The sequence below is a fragment of the Lipotes vexillifer genome, unplaced genomic scaffold (assembly GCF_000442215.2).
Source record: "Lipotes vexillifer unplaced genomic scaffold, Lipotes_vexillifer_v1.1 scaffold2225, whole genome shotgun sequence".
Classification (NCBI taxonomy): Eukaryota; Metazoa; Chordata; class Mammalia; order Artiodactyla; family Lipotidae; genus Lipotes; species Lipotes vexillifer.
This window is the reverse complement of record NW_006798684.1, coordinates 814,380-834,156: the sequence shown is the minus strand read 5'-3', so window position 1 is coordinate 834,156 and position 19,777 is coordinate 814,380. Positions and strand designations below refer to the sequence as shown.

The 19,777-nt window shown below is 42.8% G+C and overlaps 1 protein-coding gene across 1 annotated transcript in view; it reads right to left on the bottom strand.

The window, feature by feature from the left end:
- Nucleotides 1-2,811: 2,811 nt before the first annotated feature.
- DCAF12 (DDB1 and CUL4 associated factor 12) overlaps nucleotides 2,812-19,777 on the bottom strand; it is a 41,387-nt gene continuing 24,421 nt past the window's right edge. Inside the window, exons 4-9 of the mRNA XM_007470780.1 lie at nucleotides 19,487-19,547; nucleotides 10,168-10,361; nucleotides 8,972-9,037; nucleotides 7,422-7,584; nucleotides 5,438-5,616; nucleotides 2,812-4,913 (exon numbers count right to left, since the gene is read on the bottom strand). Of these exons, the coding sequence (XP_007470842.1) occupies nucleotides 4,755-4,913; nucleotides 5,438-5,616; nucleotides 7,422-7,584; nucleotides 8,972-9,037; nucleotides 10,168-10,361; nucleotides 19,487-19,547 (822 nt within the window). The 3' untranslated portion in view covers nucleotides 2,812-4,754. The remainder of the gene's footprint in view (nucleotides 4,914-5,437; nucleotides 5,617-7,421; nucleotides 7,585-8,971; nucleotides 9,038-10,167; nucleotides 10,362-19,486; nucleotides 19,548-19,777) is intronic.

Sequence of the window (19,777 nt, the reverse complement as noted above, 5' to 3'; positions counted from 1 at the left end):
TGAACCCCTGGGCCCCCTGCACTGGGAGTGCAGAGTTTTAACCACTGGACTGCCAGGAAAGTCTCTCTCTTTTTTTAGTATCTTTAATTAGGTAATATAACATCCCCCTTCCTCAAGAAAAAAGAAAGGGCTAATGGTGGGAACTTAAGCATGGTGATTGGCACAATAATTCTGTGTTTCTAGGAGAAGGGCCTGGGGGCAGAGAGCTGCAGTGGTGGTAGTTAAGGATGTTTCTTGGGCAAGCAACACATTACACGGCCCAAAGAGACACTCCTCAGGCCAAGGTACCCAGCACAGTGTTCTATGCATCAACAAACGGCCTTGACCCTGGAGACAAAAGCTGCATTATTTTTTCCAGTCCTCTGTCCAGGCTGTCACCAGCTAAGAAAGAAGTAGCTACGAGTAAGGGAAGTTTATTTTCTTTAAGATGGGAGTTGATCATTTGTTTTCTTCCTGTTCTTAGCACTAGGGGTGTTAATTACAGCTCTGAATACTGCTTAACAAGAAACGCAGGAAACGTGACTCTGAGCTCAGTTAATGAGTATTATCATCTTTTAAAAATTCTGATTTCGGCAATTACACACTAATCAAGAGTGTTCACATATGACGCTCAACCTAGGGGGAGTTTAAGAGGACAGCTCATACCTGTCTTGGAGAGCTGAATCATGAGTTTACAGTCCCATTTTGAGTTCAGTTCACACCTCTCTCTTTAGTGGTAGTTTAGAAACAAATTTCTCACATTTGTTTCTCTAGATTATTCTTTGGAGGAGCTGAAATGAGGGCAGGAGAACCAAGCTAACAAACCCGAACTTTCTTTTGTCTTCAGCAGTAATTCCAGAATTAGAAGCCACGTTTCTACCTTCCCAAAGCTTCCAGCCATCTCAGCACAATAGCATGAAATGAGATGTGGCTAAAAGCAAGAAACATTGAGTGTTCCTCTTCTCCCCTTTCCTCTCCACATTGTTGTCTCCCAGACACCAGCCAACTGAAAAGGAAGGAAAAAAACACTTGGGTCATAGGATCTTACAAGATTGACCCCACCCAATCCTAAGCCATGGGTCTTGACACCCTGCTTACTTTTCCTGGGTACCTGCTCTAGGAAATGTATGGGATCAGTGAGCCCTGGACTGGCAATTTTTAGCTTTATTAGGAACACTAATAAATTTAATAGAAAATTAATAGTTAATTAAAAAAATAAATTTATTTATTTTGACTGCATTGGGTCTTCATTGCTGCATGCGGGCTTTCTCTAGTTGTGGCGGGGGGGGCTACTCTTCCTTGGGGTGCGCAGGCTTCTCGTTGCAGTAGCTTCTCTTGCTGCGGAGCATGGGCTCTAGGCACGCGGGCTTCAGTAGTTGTGGCATGTGGGCTCTAGGGCGCAGGCTCAGTAGTTGTGGCACACAGGCTTAGTTGCTCCACGGCATGTGGGATCTTCCCAGACCACGGCTCGAACCTGTGTCCCCTGCATTGGCAGGCGGATTCCTAACCACTGCACGACCAGGGAAGCCCTAGTTAATTAATTTAATGGACCAGATTAATACTAACCAACTTTGGAAGTGGCAGGCATGAGGGAACCTGGGGCATAAATGAGGTTCCAAAGACTTCTGCAAAAGGACCCAAAGGATGATGGGAGGAGCCAGCAGCCCATTTGTAATGAGGCATGCGCCTGAGAACAAGGAAGTTCTTTCATGGCCTGGGAGTAAGGACTGCTGGCAGAAAAGGGAGGGACCACATAAAGTCCACAAAGCCCTTCTGTGATACACACTTTGCTGCAAAGTTTGGCTGGAAAGTGAGAGTAGGGCCAAGATTCCACAGAGGCCAGAGGTCCAGGCCAGGCCCTTCCCACATCCTGTGTCGCCTTTCTCTGAGCATGTTTCATGCACATGAGTCCCATGGTAACCCCAAACCTCAGGTTGTGAGAAGCATGTCTGTTTTAATCTGCATTTCAAAAATAATTTGACCATGGAGCATTTTGCAAACACCAATTACTGCTCCATGGACTGGGGATTCTGAAAATCTCATTTTGGGAAAGGCCAATTCCAGTCCTTTTCCAAATGTAACTCTTCTCCTCTAGGAAGCCCTCTCACTTGCTTCAACTCATTCACCTCCCCCTTCCTGTTTTGCAGCCTTTGATCATATAGGTAGGTGCCTGTATGAGTCACGTTCTGAATCAGTCTCTAAGGGCAGCTGTATTCAGCTTGCCTGGCTCTGTGGCCCAGCCCTGATGGGTCTCCCAGAGATGACTGAGGAGAGTGGTAGGGTTCAGCAGTCTGCCTTTCTCTCAGCTACAGCCCCAAACAGCTTCCGGGAAGAGCATCACTCACTATGGACACTGCATCCTCTCTTAGAGCTAGGATCTATGGTTCCAACTTCAAAAAAATGATACTGTTCCCAGGGCACTATCACAGTCATTCTCAGGGCCCCTCCACTGAAGCAGACAGGGCCTATCACCAACCCTGGTTTATGTTAGAGGAGCTGGTCACGTTGCTCACATCCACAGTCATTCAGAGCAAGGACTAGCACGCTCCCTCATCTTCAGTCTGTTTTTCTCTCCAAGTACCGCACGACTTCCCCCGGGCATACCCACTCTCAACTGGACTCCAGAGCAACTGATCTGGGGCCAGGGCTGGGGACAAGGAGCAAAAGCAGGTCTTAGTGTTTGTGTGTTTGCCCTTGACCTGCCTTTACCCTTGAGGGAACTCCTGTGTTCTTCTGCTCCAAGCAATCCAACCACCCCAAGCTGACCTTCCAACCAGTCATCTGGGGCCTTTTTCCTGCTGTCTCTTGGCTATACATACTCAAACTTTGCGTTGGAATAAGATTTATTTATTTTTTTTACTTGGCAAAAAGTCAAGTGCTACATTTTTAAAAACAAAATCTCAAACAATCAAATGCATTACCCATCACAGAAGAGGGTCTGGCAACAGTACAAAACATCCTACTTAAGATTTTTTTTTATACAAGTAGGTTTAAAATGAGTTCTGTGAGAACTAAGAAATCTACAGCTTGTAGTTTAATAATAGAAAAAAATTAAGACAATTAAAAGATCTGTAGCATCCAGCATTTTGCTTAATTCCCTGTTTTATAGCACCTATTTCTCTAGGTTAGAAGATGAGAATTCTAGAACCTGTGGTGTATGCCTTGTACCACAGCAAGATAGGGTGGACCTGCTGTCTCCCCTCCCCGCCAGCCCCCATCACCAAGGAGAAGACACTCTTTTTTTTCAATCTCCCCACTTACTCCCAGAGCAGAGGGGGATAACTGGGAAAGCAACTTAGAAATTAGAGTGCAGGATTATGACTTCCTTTCCCCAGAATGGGCTGCTGACAGAAGCAGAGTATGTGTTTAGAATGGTGGAGGAGTTTGTGGGTGGGAACAGCTATTATCTGCAACATGATGCATAAAAAGCAAGGAGTAACTGGACACCACGGTCAGTTGCCTGCAAGTTTAAAAACCTCAGACTAAACAGACAGTTCGAGGGAGGAACAAATTACTAATCACATAGATGCTTTACATGCACACCACTGTTGGCTGTAGGCCACCCCATCGCCATCCCAGGGCTGAGCCAACAGAGTGGCTCCACTGTACTAAGAAAAACAAACATTACACACAGGAAGCACTCACTACACACAGATAAATCCCCTGTTCATCCCCACCCTCCAGAACTGAACCCAATTTAGAAAACAAAAGCAAAATCCACTGGGGAGATTAGAAGAAGGGCAAAGAAGTTTCTCCCCAAAGCCAAGGGGACCGAGTATGTGAATTTTAGCAGACTTGAGGCCCCCAGCTCCAGGCCCCTGAGAAACCAGATCAGGTCTTATTTGAGAGGAGGGAGAGGGAGGTTTGGATGGAGATTCTTTTTACGAAGTCCTACCAAGGCTTCTGTAGCCTCCAGAGCTGCATCTTGGATGGAGACCCTGATGTTTTGGGGGAGTGGCCATTGATTTAACAAGATGGGAAACTGAAGTGGAAGTGACACATACACAGAAATGTTCTCACCTGGGGGACACACAGATGGGAAGGCAGGTGGGAGATGGATTACTTTGGAGTCCTGGCATGAGTCCCCAGGAAGCTTTCAATCTAACTCAAAGGGTTTCCTACTGGTGATTTGTTTTCCTTTCTATTTTTACTTCCTATAATCAGTGTTGTTAGACTTTACAAAACAAGATAAAAACTAGTCCCAAAGCTGGACCCTGTGAATATAGTTGTTTCTTTTATAAATATTTTAATTACAGTAATCCTCACTCCAGATAATTTCAGTGACAAACGGTACTTGCAGGCACACAAGTTCTCTCTCTCTCTCTCTCACACACACACACACAGCCCCCAAACTTTCACAGAAAGTCTGACAGCAACCATATAATTATAAAGGAGCCCCACCTCTCAAGAGTGAAGTAAGGGTGAGAATGACTATGTCAACCTAAAGAAGCCAGAGAGGGGAGACTGTGTGTCACTCAAAGAAAAAATATAAACAGGAATTAACAACAATGTCTGGTTGAGAAGCCAGAAAGGAAAAAGATAGTAAAGTAAAATTCTGCTTACCAAAAGGGAAAAAAGGAAAAAAAAAAAAGAAAACCCTTTAGATTTCTGTACAGAGGTTCTTCCTGTCAAGTGCCTAAACCATAGGCAAATGCTGGCGTTCCCACTAAAATATGAGGGACTCACACCACTGGAAAAAAAATCAAAATAAGAAATGGAAACTGAGGATGGAAGTTAGTGAATTTCTGTGCATTCTGGGAGAGACTTAGTTGCCGTTAACTCCAGAGCCCAGCGTAGTTTCCATGGAGTCCTGAAGGGAGGGGTCCTCCTGCCACGAAGAGCTTCGTTCCTGACGAGTCGTAGCAGTGCGTGTAGACAGCGTTGGGGAAGCAATCAGTGTCCGAAAAGTAGCTCCTCCAGGTTTCGTCATGATTCTGTGGGAAATAAGAGACTCTGAGCACTCGCCGTGGGGCAGAAAACGGAAAGAAGGGACAAGAGTGCTTTCTGGGCTCCTTAAGAGGAGAGGGTCCTGTATCTATACAGGAGACTGGTGCTCATGGGAGTTGGAGCCCCATTTTTCCAAATGAACATTAGGGAGGAGCCAAGCAGGCTGAAGAATTGCTACGCAAACCGAAGGTCTTCTCAGGACTGCTGGAACCAAATGCTTTCATAATTCACTGGCAGCCTCAGTGGGAGGTTCCTCTCCTTCCAGCTCTATTATCACCTGGGGGTTATCCTGGGCCAACTGGTGTGTCTTACTGGGCCTGTTTTCCCACAGACATGCAGACACAAAAACAAAACCAAGGGAAAGTGCCTTTCTCTGCTCCAGGGAGTGTCTCTTACTTAGTGAAAAACTATGTGGTAGGTGGTGTGTCACTGGGGGTGGGAGTGGGTGGGTAGAGTGAATACAACTTTTCCGTCACTGTCCAGTAACCATGTGAGGCATGGGCTTACTCACCAGCCAGCCTCTGCCAGTCGTTAGTTTCAGATTCTCCCCTGCTAGTCTGGGCTTGGACCCGTAACAAGCTGAGAGCCTCTCTTCCAGGAACCTCTGAGCTCGGATGTCATAGAATAGCAGGGAGCCCTGCCCTGTGCCCACAGTGATGATGTGCTCATAGAAGCTCACTGACCGTATACCTGAGAGAGAGAAAAGTAAGGGACAATCAGGTCTGCTAGCCTGAACTTCTCTGACACTGAGTTCACATGGCACCCCTAAATACCAGGGCGCCTTTCCCAAGGCAGACCTAGCTCACGCACAAGCCAGAGAACCCCAATGCCACACTGCCCATCCACACACTAACAGGAACCTTCCCATAAGCCTCAGAAGTACCAAATGCCTGATGATGCCCAAGATGCTTTGGGCCCAAGACCATAAGTATGCCCTGAACCTGTTTGCCTCCCCTCGACTCACTGTGAAGTCACCTTTCATAACTCTAAGTTCTTCTCCATTATATGTTTCCAACCTGTACTGAAACTGAGGGTAATCTGCATATTTACAAATCATTACATTAACAAGGACTTTCTCGTATTTGACCTAAAACCACTACCATGGCACTGCAAGAGGTCTTTATCTGGTATTAAGTGTGTTATGAGAGAGGGAAACAGCCTAGAACTGAAGCACTCAGAGGAGCACTGTCTCTCACCTGTGAATTTAAGACAAGTCACCTAATCACTTTGGGTCACAGGGAAAATACATCTGCTGCGTCTGTGGATCAGATAAGTGCATGGGATGTGAAGATGCCTCTAAGTACAAAAGAGGTGCTCACTAATATTTGTGAAATCAGTATTTCCTTACTAGGTTTGCAAGCTACTCCTGTAACAGTAACCAAAATCTCTTAAAACTTCATTGCATATATCATTCTGGCCAAGACTATTTATTCTTTCCCTTACTACTTTCCTTACACACATTATTCTCTCTGTTCTGAAATGTATTTCAAGAATAACTGAAAACAAATCTAAAACAATGGCCAAAACTGCAGCATCTACACGAAAACAAATACTACTTGAAAGAGAGAAGATACTGTGCCTTTTAGGACTCCCAGGATAACGTAGCCACATTTTTGCATGAGAAGGGGGACAATGTCAGATGAAGAAGAAAACACACTTTGTTAAGTTGGACAACCTGGATTCTGGTCCCTGGCTGTTCCCCCACCAACCTGTGTGGTGTTTGGCAAGTTATTTAACCAATCTGGGTCTCAGTCTCCTCATCTATAACATAGGGTGTAAACTGCTTCCCACAGGGTTCTTGGTAAGATGAAATGAGATGTCAGACAAAGGTATTCTGAAATCTTAAAGTACAGTACAAATCTAAGTCTCTTTTTATTCCTCAATGAAGAATGAGGGTGCCCTCAGAGAGAATATGCTATTAAAGATTGGGAGGTGGGGGGGCCTGAAGCCTAATTCACCCAGTGGGTAAGAACTAAACTGAACATTTTCTTCAGCCTTATTGAGGTATAATTGACATAGAATACACTGCACATATTCAAGGTATACAATTTGAAGTTTTAATATATGTATATATCCATGACACCACCACCACAATCAAAATAACATATTTATCACCCCCAAAAGTTTCCTCATGCCCCTCTGTAAAATCCTCCTCACCCCACCACATCATCCCTTAGCATAAATGAATTTTATAGTTCAGGTAGGGTCCCAGCAAAAAACTACCGCAAGGAGTAGGGCTCTGTGGAAGAACAAGGAAACCACCAATACGCGGACTATTGGTTTCCATCAAAGGCTTCTATGGCCACACATTTGTGTGCAGTGTTTGAAGCTTTGCTGCCGTATGCAGGTATTCAATCTCCCCTCTGTGTCACCAAAGACCTCCACCAGGTTCCATAAAGATCACTATATTTGTTTGGAAACCAATATTGAAACTGAAGGTCAAAACCCATTCACAACACAGCTGTAAGCCTGAGGGGCACACGGGGGCCTCTTACCACTGCCTCGCTCCCTGGAGCAGACAGACTTGATGTTGTATGATGGTTGCCGTGGATCCAAGAAGGAGACATGAGCTTGGGAGCCCACTGCATACACTGACCACTCACTACCATAGGCCAGGCACACATTCTCACGGCAATATGGCAGTTTGGTGGAGAGGAGCTGAAAACAGAGAGAGAAGAGATGCACCTATGGCATTACCGGAAAGCACACGGCAGGGCATTGTTCTCAGATGCCCACCTCTGTGGGCTTTCCTCATATACCAGACAAACAAAGTCACAGATAAAAAGACATGTCCCAACTAAGGAAATAACATCCTGCTCCACCCCTACATATGTAAGAGAAAGAAAGAATGATGATACTAAACAAGATCTAGGTACTGAAGAGCACCAGTTAGGGAAAAAGGTCAAGCTCGAATTAAATAATCAGAAGCAGAGAGAAAGGCCAAAAGCCACAGGCTGTTTCCAGGGATAACCCCAGGGCACTAAAGCCAAGGTCCCACTCTGTTCTCTCTGCTGGGAAGAGCCACTACCCTTCTCACTGATCTTCAGGTAAAGGGGCTGATTTCTGGTTACCCTCAGCCTAACTCCCCAACTGTATGGGAGTTGTACACTATAGAAAGCACATTCGTGGGACTGCTCAACCCCAGGTAACCCCAATCAGCCTTAACCCTGGATCGCTGTCATTTAGCCAATCCTCAGTGGCTACTGTACGTAAGGCACCAAGCAAGGTCAGTGGAGCTCAAAGGCTGCTGTGACACGAAGGAAATCAGTAATTCCTGGAGCTTTGCTTCCTCTTGAAAAAGAGTCTATCATAGAAGTTATAAGCAGCAAAGGCTCTGGGACAAGAAGAGGACAAACGATCCACGGGTAGGTTTAACTTTAGGTAAAAGGTGCTTGCAAATATTGTAAATTAAATCCATATCTTACATGATTATTTTAGAGATGATTAATCTTAGTTTAATTGATCTTCGGTTGCCAATGGCTCCTAACATTTACGTTTTTCCTGCCCTCACAATATTGCAAATAGTCAGTAATCCATAAGCAAATACTTAAATGCACTGTGGACTGGAAGACTGCTAGTTAAAGGAGTCTCTCAGCAAGTCTTTGCAATGTGAAAGAATCACCCCCTCTCTTTTTTTTTTTTTTTCCAGTTCTGGACATTAGTTTAATCAGTCATTTTCACCTTCTCTGAAGAGCATAAAAATTTACTCAGTTTGCCAGTATCCCTGCCATAAAATTGCTGTAAGTTGTTCTATATTAACTATTTCACAGGAAATAGATAGATCTCTTATTGTTGGGTAATGGAAATGCGTAGATTATCCTGTACATGTTACTCCGATCAACTGATAACATAGTTTCTGCTGGGTTCCCTCTGACTTCTTTAAAAGACTTTTAAGAGGGGCAGGCCAGGCTCAGAATTTCATGCACTATGCAATCACACGCCCAGTCCCTTGGAGAATTCGTGCTTTAGACAAGAATGAAAAAGTTTAGGGAGAATTAAAGTATTTTAACTATAAGGTGAAACTACTAAGTCATGTTCATCACACCTTAGACAGTGTATTTTCAGCCTTCCAGAGATGAAAGTAGCCATCCAGAGACACTGCTCCCAATTCCTACAAGAGCAATGAAAAACAGGTTATACTCACAGCAACTAATATATAACAGTAAGCAGGGGAAGACCCTGCAGGTTGGGGTCCTCCCATTACTCACTCCTATCCTATGATGGTGCCAGGGATTATCAACCCATCATCTTACCCTACAAAATGCAGCTGTATGGCATATTAAAGCAAGGCTGCTTCTTGACAGAACCCAAGAAGCAAGTCCTGGTTTGAACATAGACACCCATGGTTAAAAAAACCCATACTATACAATCATACACATGACATCCTGTTTGATAGTTAGAGCAGAGCATGCACATGAAAGACAGTTTTGTAAGTCTCAGTGTGAGAGCTTCTATAAGTAGAGGGTCTAAGGTGGCAGAGATAAGTCTACCCCTAACCCATAAATATGGATGAGAGATAGGAGGCGGCTAAGGGAACTACCCCTCAAATTGTGGCCTAGGGAATTCCCTGGTGGTCCAGCGGTTAAGACTCCACGCTTCCATTGCTGCGGGCCCAGGTTTGATCCCTGGTTGGGGAACTATGATCCCACATGCCACAAAGCTGTGGCCAAAAATAAATAAATGAATACATCAAATTGTGGCCTGATTCAAATTTTGGGAAAAGAGCCTTTCTTCTCTTCTGGCTCTGGGTCTCCATACTAACACTCTACTTAATAGCCCAGCAGTTTCAGATCTGACTCAAATGATTAAGTTAAGACTTGATGGCAGTGTTGAGAAGAGGCAGTAAAGAATGAAAAGAAACTGAATACAAGAGAGAAGAAAGTGATTGCATGTAGGAAAATCACACCCAAAATAGAGCACTGGCAGGATCACGTGCAAATGAGAGACAGTCAAATCAGAGTGGCCCTGGGGAAACTCTGAGAGGCTAACAGATATGAACCATCCAGAGAATACTCAATGCAAGGCGTGGCTTTCATAATTTCAGTTATAATCTTTCTCACAGAGAGATTATAATTAAGCATCCCTCAGCCTTCAAGAGATGCTCTGTGGGCTCTGAACTGAGCTATGTAGTAAAGCTCTGACTTGGGGAAGGAGAAGGAGGACAGTGCACCTCCCAAGACATAAGCCAAGAAGCTGAAGCAAGAGGAACAGGCTTCAGGGAACCTTTGGCAAAGCTCATACCTTGTTCTTGTTGTTGAAGGCCAGAGCTCGGACCTTGCAGTTGTCAGGGTTTGTGTCCTCCTTGGGGATGTCCTTTAAGGCCTTGTGAGTGATGTGAGCATACACAGGGACCTGTGACACATTGTGCCTTGCGTCACTTTTGGTTAACACATCATCTGTCACCTCCCAGAGTCCCATAGAACCATCACGTGAGCCTGTAGGGCAAGGAAACCACAGATGTCAGACATATCCAACTTTCCATGAGACAGTCCCACAGAAGCCAAATGGGATTTCTTAGTCTAGCTCTTTGTGCACCATGCTCACATGTGCTGAAGCCTGACCAGGTGGCCCACACCAAAACAGAAAGCAGTATGTATTTTAATAGCTACACCAAGAGGATGATTCAACTGAGGTGTAGGAGTTAAAATATAACCTTTAAGTGTAACATAGTTGGTGGGACTTTTGCAAAGAGAGGAATACATTTGATAAAGCTCAGTAATTTTCCAAGCCAAATGCTTAGGTCACTTGGGCATGCATACATAGGTGATTTCTACTAGGCAATAGGGTTTGGGAACTTCCACTCTAGATCAGTGGTGCTTAATATTTTCTGAGTCATATACCCCTCTGACAGACTTAGGAATGTTAAAGACCCCTTTCTCTAGAAAACTACACAAAAAACCTACCTTGCACTCAGTTTCAGGGAGCTTCATGGGCATCTTGAAAAAACCATAATCCCTGAATTAAGAATGACTGTTCTGGGCTTCCCTGGTGGCGCAGTGGTTAAGAATCTGCCTGTCAATGCAGGGGACACGGGTTCGAGCCCTGGTCCAGGAAGATCCCACATGCCGCGGAGCAACTAAGCCCGTGCGCCACAACTACTGAGCCTGCACTCTAGAGCCCGCGAGCCACAACTATGGAGCCTGCGTGCTGCAACTACTGAAGCCCGTGCGCCTAGAGCCCGTGCTCCTCAACAAGAGAAGCCACCGCAGTGAGAAGCCCGCACACCGCAACAAAGACCCAACACAGCCAAAAATAAATAAAATAAAACAAAATGCCTTAAGAATGACTGTTCTACATTAAGATGAATGCTTAAAGACATAAACAGTTTTCCTTAGGGAACATAATGAAGCACTTAAAAACAAGTCTGTGGTATAGTCATAAAACAGTATATCAAGAACCAATAAAAAGGGCTTCCCTGGTGGCACAGTAGTGAAGAATCCGCCTGCCAATGCAGAGGACACGGGTTTCAGCCCTGGTCTGGGAAGATCCCACATGCCGCGGAGCAACTAAGCCCGTGCACCACAACTACTGAGCCTGCGCTCTAGAGCCCGTGAGCCTCAACTACTAAAGCCCGCAAGCCTAGAGCCCGTGCTCGCAACAAGAGAAGCCACTTCAATGAGAAGCCCGCGCACCACAACGATGAGTAGCCCCCGCTCACCGCAACTAGAGAAAGCCCACACCCAGCAACAAAGACCCAACTCAGCCAAAAATAAATTAAAAAATAAAATAAAATAACCAATAAAAAAAATGTTTTCAAATTCCTTTCCAGTAGCATTATCTGCCAACACTCCCTTGACATCAGAAGGTGCCCTTCTCACATTGCAAATCTCCTGAATAGTTCACAGTAAAAATTGTCTAACATGGGATAAATATCATCCAACTTGTTTGTGTCACAAGGTTTGTGGACAAAGGTTCAAAGCAGAGGGCTCATTATGTGTGAAATCTAGAAAAGGCCAGAGAGCGAAGGGCACATCTAGAGAACTACGTACGGTTTATAATGCAAATTTAAAAAATAAAACTATACAAGTTTTATTATGAAAAATTTCAAGCATATTGAAATGTTGCAAGAATTTTACAATGAATTGTATACTTACACCTAGTCTACTATCAACATTCTTATACTTGGCATATCATATATCTATACATATATCCATCCCTCTATATGACCCCATTTTAACCTACTGATAACCCCATTTTAACAACTCAAATATGTACTGAAAAAAGACTAGCAGGATTGATTTCAAATTGTTAACAGTGACTATCTCTGGGCACAAAATTCTTTCCTTTTTTGTTTATTTGAATTAAAAAAATTCTTACAACAAACATGTATTACTTTTACAGTAAAGAAAAAATTATTTTAAGAACTAATCTGGCAGCAACATGAAGATTAGATTGGAGGAGACAAGACTAGAGGCAGAGAGAAAATACGGAAGGACACTGGGGTAATTCAAACGATAGACGATGAGCACTCAAGTAGACAAGATAGAAAAGAAACTGATGGTTATAAGAGATATTTTAGAAAACAGAATCAACATGGCTTGGTAATCTAAGGAGACTGAAGAGTCTTAGTTCTCTGGCTGTGCACCTAGGTGGAAGGTAGGAGAATTTACCAATATATGTCAATGGCAGGGGGAGGTGAGGTCCTGGAAGGGAGATGATGAGTTTGAATACACTGAATTTGAGGGGAATGTTCAGGGTTTGATGCTCATTATCAAGTCTGAACATTAACACTGGTTAACAAGTATTGAGCATTTTCAATATGGCAGCCACTAAACACTATCTCATCTGATCTTCCCAATGACCCTGTGAAGTATATATAATCATTATCCATGTTACAGATTAGGAAATCCAAGTCTCAAAAGCCTTAAATAACTTGCCCTCTGTGCTAATAAGTGGTAAGACCAGGATTCAAATTCAGATCTTTATTATCAGAGCCAATACTCTTTTTTTTTTTAAATGCAGCAAAAACTACTGTTAATGGTACATCAAACACTCTTTTTTATAAATAATAAAACGTTGTTTATTTCCAATTTAACAAGACATCCACATTGACTTAAAACTATTTGGACTTTCTTGCTGATGTGACCTCTCAGAGTATGAAATTCCTGATTTGGATGTGAACAAAGCCGAACTGAAAATTCAAAAGAAACTTTTTTTTTTTTTGGCCACACCGTGCAGCTTGCGGGATCTTTTTGTTTGTTTGTTTTGTTTTGTTTTGTTTTTGCGGTACGCAGACCTCTCACTGTTGTGGCCTCTCCCGTTGCGGAGCACAGGCTCCAGACGCGCAGGCTCAGCGGCCATGGCTCACAGGCCCAGCTGCTCCGCAGCATGTGAGATCTTCCCGGACCGGGGCACGAACCCATGTTCCCTGCATCGGCAGGCATACTCTCAACCACCGCGCCACCAGGGAAGCCCAGCTTGCGGGATCTTAGTTCCCTGACCAGGGATCGAACCCAGGCCCCCTACAGTGGAAGCATGGAGTCCTAACCACTGGACCGCCAGGGAACTCCCCAAGAGAAACACTGTCCCCTGCCCTCCTGCACAGCTGAACGTTAGAACTATTTCCAACTGAGCTGCTTACTGCAAAATTTTGAGGCAGCTTCTCAATCTTTGTACAGTATAACACTCCTCCAAATTGTGCTCCTCGTTAATTGTCTCTGCACATATTAGTTTTAAAATGTATACTGGGGACTTCCCTGGTGAGCCAGTGGTTAAGAATCTGCCTTCCAATGCAGGGGACGCAGGTTCAATCCCTGATCGGGGAACTAAGATCCCACATGCCGCAGGGCAACTAAATCCGGGCGCTCTAGAGCTCTCGCGCCACTAGAGAGCCCATGTGCTGTAACTGCTGAGAGGCCCGTGCACCAACTAAAGATCCCATGTGCCTCAACTAAGATCCGACACAGCCAATAAATAAATATTAAAAAAAAAAAAAAAGACAGCACAGATCAGTAGCTAACACTTCCTGGGCTTCTTTCACTGTGGTTGTTCTGCCTTTGAACAAATGGGAAGGTTGAGCTGGGAGGATTTTTAAAAAATAAATAAATAAAATGTACACTGTGTTTTTACTATCTTCCATAATTGTATGTGGTGTTGTGTACCATATAATATGTCAACAGTATGGCACACAGCAACTCCATCACTAAGGTAGGGAAGTGTACTAACTTACTTTGATGATTAGGAAACTGAAACACAGCTTCTTTCAAAATGTAACAATTTGGAGAACAGAGCATTTGAAGATTAGTACTTTTACAAAGCTATATTTCCTCAATTTAGATGGCAAAATTATATATTAGGAACATCGATGGAAGGATTTTTGTTGTGTATGTTGCTTTATAGTGATTCTACAGTTTATAAGGAAGGTGAATTCTATATTATAATTAAAGTCTCAGTAGAAGATGAGAATTATCACGAACATTTAGATTTTAATTTTTCGTTAAAGTATAACTCACTTACAATATATTAGTTTTAGGTGTACAGCACACTCATTATTTTTATACTTTATTTAAGGTTATTATAAAATAATGACCATATTTCCCTGTGCCATACAATATATCCTTCTTGCTTATTTTATTTTTTATAAATTTATTTATTTTATTTTTGGCTGCGTTGGGTCTTCATTGCTGCACACGGGCTTTCTCCAATTGCGGCGAGCGGGGACTACTCTTCGTTGCAGTGCGCAGGCTTCTCATTGCGGTGGCTTTTCTTGTTGCAGAGCATAGGTTCTAGGTGCACAGGCTTCAGTAGTTGTGGCTCACAGGTTCTAGAGCGCACGCTCAGTAGCTGTGGCACACGGACTTAGTTGCTCTGCGGCATGTGGGATCTTCCCGGACCAGGGCTTGAACCCGTGTCACCTGAATTGGCAAGCGGATGCTTAACCACTGCGCCAACAGGGAAGCCCTGTTGCTTATTTTATACATAGTACTTTGTATCTCTTAATTCTCTACTTCTATCTTGCCCCCTCCCTCTCCCGGCTGGTAACCACTGGTTTGTTCTCTTTATCTGTGAATCTGTTTCTGTTTTGTTATATACATTCATTTATTTTTTTGATTCCACGTATAAGTAGTAAAGTGTTTGTCTTTCTCTGACTTATTTCACTAAGCATAATACCCTCTAGGTCCATCCACATTGTTGCAAATGGCAGAATTTCATTCTTTTTTAATGGCTGAGTAATAGTCTATTGTGCATATATACCACATCTTTTTAAAAAACTTTTATTTCATATTGGAGTATAGTTGACTAACAATAGTTAGTTTCAGGTGTACAGCAAAGTGATTCAGTTATACATATACATGTATCCGCTTTCAAATTCTTTTCCCATTTAGGTTATTATAGAATGTTGAGCAGAGTTCCCTGTGCTATACAGTAGGTCCTTGTTGGTTATCTATTTTATTTTTCTATTTTATTTTTTTTTGGCCACGCCACGTGGCTTGTGGGATCTTAAGTTTCCTGACCAGGGATTGAACCTGCACCCTCTGCAGTGAAACCACAGAGTCCTAACAACCGGACCACCAGGGAATACCCTGGTTATCTATTTTAAACATAGCAGTGTGTACATGTCAATCCCAAACTCCCAATCTATCCCTCCCCACCCGGTAACCATAAATTCATTCTCTAAGTTTGTGAGTCTGTTTCTCTTTTGTAAGTAAGTTCATTTGTATGAACTTTTGTTGTTGTGTTTTTTTTTTAGATTCCACATGTAAGAAATATCATATGATATTTGTCTTTGTCTGACTTACTTCCCTTAGGATGATAATCTCCAGGTCCATCCATGTTGCTGCAAATGGCATTATTTCATTCTTTTTAATGGCTGAGTAATATTCCATTGTATATATGTACCACATCTTCTTTATCCATTCATCTGTTGATAAGACACATAGGTTGCTTCCATATCTTGACTATTACATATGATGCTACTAAGAATATTGGGGTGCGTGTATTTTTTTGAATTAGGGTTTTCATTTTCTTTAAATATCTATCTAGCTGTAGAATTGCTGGATCATATAGTAGTCCTATTTTTAGGTTTTTTTTTTCATTTTTTTTTAATTAAAAAAATATTTATTTATTTGGCTGCGTTGGGTCTTAGTTGCGGCACATGGGATCTTCGGTGCGGCATACGGGATCTTTTGTTGTGGCACATGGGCCTCTCTCTGGTTGTGGCACATGGGCTCAGTAGTTGTGGCACGCAGGCTCTCTAGTTGTGGTGCACGGGTTCTAGAGTGTGAGGGCTCAGTAGTTGTGGCACGCAGGCTTAGCTGCCCTGAAGCATGTGGGATCTTAGTTCACTGACCAGGGATCGAACCCATGTCCCCTGCATTGGAAGGCAGATTCTTAACCACCGGACCACCAGGGAAGTCCCTAGTTTTAGTTTTTTGAGGAACGTTTATACTTTTTTTCATAATGGCCACACCAATTTACGTTCCTACCAGCAGTGTACTAGGGTTCCCTTTCCTCCACATCCTCACCAACATTTGAAGACTTTTTGATGACAGCCATTCTGACAGGTGTGAAGTGATTATTATCTCACTGTGGTTTTGATTTGCATTTCTCTGATGATTAGCAATTTTGAGCATTTCCTCATATGCCTGTTGGCCACTGTATATCTTCTTTGGAAAAATGTCTATCCAGGTTTTCTGCCCAATTTTTAATTGGGTTTTTTTTTTTTTTATATTGAGTTGTATGAGCTGTTTATATATTTTGGATAACCCTTATTGGTCATATTATTTGCAAACATTTTCTCCCATTCCATAGGTTGTCTTTCTGTTCTGCTGATGGTTTCCTTTGCTATGCAAAAGCTTTTAAGTTTAATTAGGTCCCATTTGCTTAATTTTGCTCTTGTTTCTTTTGCCTTAGGAGAGATATGAAAAATATTGCTACAATTTATGTCAAAGAGTGTTCTGCCTATGTTTTCTTCTAGGAGTTTTACAGTTTCCAGTCTTCCATTTAGGTCTTTAAACCATTTTGTTAGTTTTGCATATTGGTGTGAGAAAATGTTCTAATTTCTCTCTTTTACATGTAGCTGTCCAGTTTTTCCAGCAACGCTCTTCACTGGAGACTGTTTTTTGTCCATAGTATATTCTTTGTCATAGATTTATTGACCAGAAGTGTGTGGGTTTACTTCTGGGCTCTCTGTTCTGTCCCATGGATCTATATGTCTCTTTTTGTTCCAGTACCATGCTGGGTTTTTTTAAAAAATTAATTAATTAATTACTTTATGGCTGCATTGGGTCTTTGTTGCCGCACACAGGCTTTCTCTAGTTGTGGCGAGCAGAGGCTGCTCTTCGCTGCGGTACACGGGCACCTCACTGCAGTGGCTGCTCTTGTTGCTGAGCACGGGCTCTTGGCACGCGGGCTCTAGAGTGCAGGCTTGGCAGTTGTGGTGCATGGGCCTAGTTGCTCCGCAGCATGTGAGATCTTCCCGGACCAGGGCTCGAACCCGTGTCCCTTGCATTGGCAGGTGGATTCTTAACCACTGTGCCACCAGGGAAGTCTTATCATGCTTTTTGATGACCAAAGCTTTGTAGTTTAGTCTGAAGTCAGGGAGCATGCTATCTCTAGCTTTGTTCTTTTTTTCCTCAAGATTGCTCTGGCAATTTGGGGTCTTTTGTGATTCCATAAAGATTTTAGGATTGTTTGTTCTAGTTCTATGAAAAACGTCATGGGTATTTTGATAAGGATGGCATTAAATCTGTAGATTGCTTAGGGAAATAGAGACACTTTAACAATATTAATTCCTCCAATCCAAGAGCATGGGATATCTTTCCATTCCTTTGTATCATCTTCAATTTCCTTCATAAATGTTTTACAGTTTTCAGAATATAGGTCTTTTACTCAGAGCCAATGTTCTTTTTTCTTTTTAAATTGAAATATAGCTGATTTACAATATTATATTAGTTTCAGGTGTACAGCAAAGTGACTCAGTATTTTTGCAGATTACATTCCATTATAGGTTATTACAAGATACTGGGTATAATTCCCTGTGTAGCAGTCCCCAACTGCTGGGACTAGGGACCGGTTTCATGGGTGGGGGAGTGGAGATGGTTCAGGCAGTAATGCAAGCATTGGGGAGCGATGGGGAACGGCAGATGAAGCTTTGCTCGCTCATCCGCAGCTCACCTCCTGCTGTGTGGCCCAGTTCCTAACAGGCCAAGGATCGGTAGCGGTCCGTGGTCTGGGGGTTGGGGACCCCTGCTATACAGTATATCCTTGTTGCTAATCTATTTTACATACAGTAGTTTATATTAGTTAATCCCATACTCCTAATTTGTCCCTCCCCCCTCCCTCTCCCCTTTGGTAACCACAGCTTTGTATTCTATATCTGAGTCTGTTCCTGTTTTAGAGCCAATATTCTTAAAACCTGCTATATTGTTCACAAAATGTAGACTTGGAAGCTATCAGCCTGAAAACAGAGAATACTCACAGCCTATATGAAAAAAGAGAAGGGAAGCTCCTAGAAAAAGCCACGTCCTGGCTCCTAACAATCACACTTAGTGCAAGTTACTGTCATACAGACAGTCCCTATAGAGGTGACATGATTCAGCCTTTGCCTTCAAGGAGCTCTCATTTCTTGGGGAGACAAATGACAGGGAATCCAAAGGCTTCTGAACCACTACTGAATAATTTTGAACTGTGACTATGCCTGTCCATTAGATTTATTTTCCCTCCTGGCTGCTTTCTATTGCCTTGCAAAGAATCCAAAGAAGAAACATTTATGTTCCCTTAGCTTTGTTCATAGCAGTTCTAAGCATGGGCTTTGAACTCAGAGCTGGATTCAGATCCTGAGTCCATTTCTCACCATCTGTGTAGCCTTTGGCAAATTATAACTTCTTAGAATCTACATTTTCTCATTTGTGAAATGAGACTCATAATGCAAACCTTCTAGGACTGTTCTGAGGATTCTATGAGATAACACACATGAAGTTGTTAATTTAGCAACTCTTACAATATTTTTTATAATTTGGGAATCTGGAATGGGGGATTATATTTTTACATATACGTACCCAGCAAAACTGGTTGGCACTCTGAGCCTACTTTCTAGGCTGCTGTGGGTATTCAGAAAGCATTTGAGTATCTCTAGGTTATCTTCTCTACACTCATTTCCATGTATTTTTTCTGACTGTTCTACCACTGGGAGAGAAATTCCCCTAATCCTATATAGCTTTATCAACACTATATAGTTGTACAGAAAGTGACAGTTGCTCCTAATACTTTGCAGAGCACACCAACTTTTCCAAAAGCACTTTCACAACTATTGTCTCAGGGAAGCCCCACAAAAATGTTGAGGCTAACATGCTAATACACAGGCTCTTTGGAACAAGGCAGAGTATGAATAATAATTGTGCTAGTACTTCCACTTTGCAGATCAGGAATATACAAGGGGAATGACTTATCCAAGGTCACATGGTAAGTCAGGAGAAAGAGTATTAGAAACAAGGTTTCCTGGCCCCTCGCTGATGGTCGGTTTACTGGGCTATTTCCAATCACACCACTCTCCTTCTTCAACTTCTAGCTTCCCTCCCTCCCTGCCACACCAGAACTGCCTACAAAAGGGCAATTTTACCAGATACCGCCATAGTGTCACTGATCCATGCAATGGAAAAGATCCAGTCCTTGTGTCCATCCTTCAAGTGGACGGAGTGACAGGTACAGAGAGAGAAAAAAAAAGGAAAAAAAGAAATCAGTAAAATAAGGATTACAATGTACACCCCTGAAAAGCTTACGAGTCTGACTGAAAATATCTTTGTAAAAGTTACAATTCTAATCTCCGGTGATTTCAACCCAAATCGAATGATCCCACAATTTTTAACTTCTGTCTTGAGAAGCTCAAAGCTGGAATAAAACTGGCATTCCT